Source organism: Calidris pugnax, unplaced genomic scaffold (assembly GCF_001431845.1).
Source record: "Calidris pugnax isolate Ruff unplaced genomic scaffold, ASM143184v1 scaffold165, whole genome shotgun sequence".
NCBI classification, from domain to species: Eukaryota; Metazoa; Chordata; class Aves; order Charadriiformes; family Scolopacidae; genus Calidris; species Calidris pugnax.
Window position 1 is genome coordinate 201328 of NW_015090878.1, and position 1276 is coordinate 202603.

Sequence of the window (1276 nt, forward strand, 5' to 3'; positions counted from 1 at the left end):
AGCGGCTCCGGGGCCCGACGGGGGCGTGTCCAAGGTGCGTCGGGGGCGTGTCCATGCAGATGAGAGCCAGCCCGCCGCGCATGACGGGAGCCCGTCCCGACGGGCCGGCGGCGGTTGCGGGGGCAGGCGGGCGGTGCGGGGGTCGCAGGCGGCGGGAGCGGGCGGGGGGCGAGAGGCGGTTTGGGCGCGTGTGTGTTTGTGGGGGGGCGTGTGTTGGTGTCCGTGTGTTGTGTGTGTGTGCGTGCGGTTGTGGTGTTGTGCGTGGGGGTATGTATGCATACTTACCTGGCAGGGGAGACACCATGATCAGGCAGGTGGTTTTCCCAGGGCGAGGCTCATCCCCTGCACTCCGGGTGTGCTGACCCCTGCGATTTCCCCAAATGCGGGAAACTCGACTGCATAATTTGTGGTAGTGGGGGACTGCGTTCGCGCTCTCCCCTGGTCACGGCGGTTTAATGACAGAAAGAACACGGAAACACCGGGGGCTGCGCGTTTCTCCCGGGAGCGGCGGGAGCGGGGATCGAACCCGCGAACTGCCGGAGCGCCAGGGGGCGGGGCCATGTGGAGCGCGCCGCGGCCGGCAGAGCGGCTCCGGGGCCCGACGGGGGCGTGTCCAAGGTGCGTCGGGGGCGTGTCCATGCAGATGAGAGCCAGCCCGCCGCGCATGACGGGAGCCCGTCCCGACGGGCCGGCGGCGGTTGCGGGGGCAGGCGGGCGGTGCGGGGGTCGCAGGCGGCGGGAGCGGGCGGGGGGCGAGAGGCGGTTTGGGCGCGTGTGTGTTTGTGGGGGGGCGTGTGTTGGTGTCCGTGTGTTGTGTGTGTGTGCGTGCGGTTGTGGTGTTGTGCGTGGGGGTATGTATGCATACTTACCTGGCAGGGGAGACACCATGATCAGGCAGGTGGTTTTCCCAGGGCGAGGCTCATCCCCTGCACTCCGGGTGTGCTGACCCCTGCGATTTCCCCAAATGCGGGAAACTCGACTGCATAATTTGTGGTAGTGGGGGACTGCGTTCGCGCTCTCCCCTGGTCAGCGTGGTTTAATGATAGATACAATGTTTCTGTTTACTTTGGTGTCCCGGTGTTCTGACGGAGCTCGTGCCTGGGACGATTTGCCCAGCTAATTTGCGGTTTCCACACAGATTTCTACACTCAGGATCCCAGACTCTCACTTCACGGGTCCGAGCACCCGCTCCAGCAGGACCCGCTGTCTCTCCTGGGCGTTGAGGGCCTGTGTCCAAAGGGGAAGCCCCAAGTGACCAAGGACATCCCCCCCCCCC

General features: G+C 66.1%; 1 protein-coding gene across 1 annotated transcript in view; it reads left to right on the forward strand.

Annotated features, from left to right (window-relative positions):
- Nucleotides 1-559: 559 nt before the first annotated feature.
- TMEM214 (transmembrane protein 214) overlaps nt 560-1276 on the forward strand; it is an 11653-nt gene continuing 10936 nt past the window's right edge. The window contains exon 1 of the mRNA XM_014946360.1: nt 560-772. Within this exon, the coding sequence (XP_014801846.1) occupies nt 560-772 (213 nt within the window). The remainder of the gene's footprint in view (nt 773-1276) is intronic.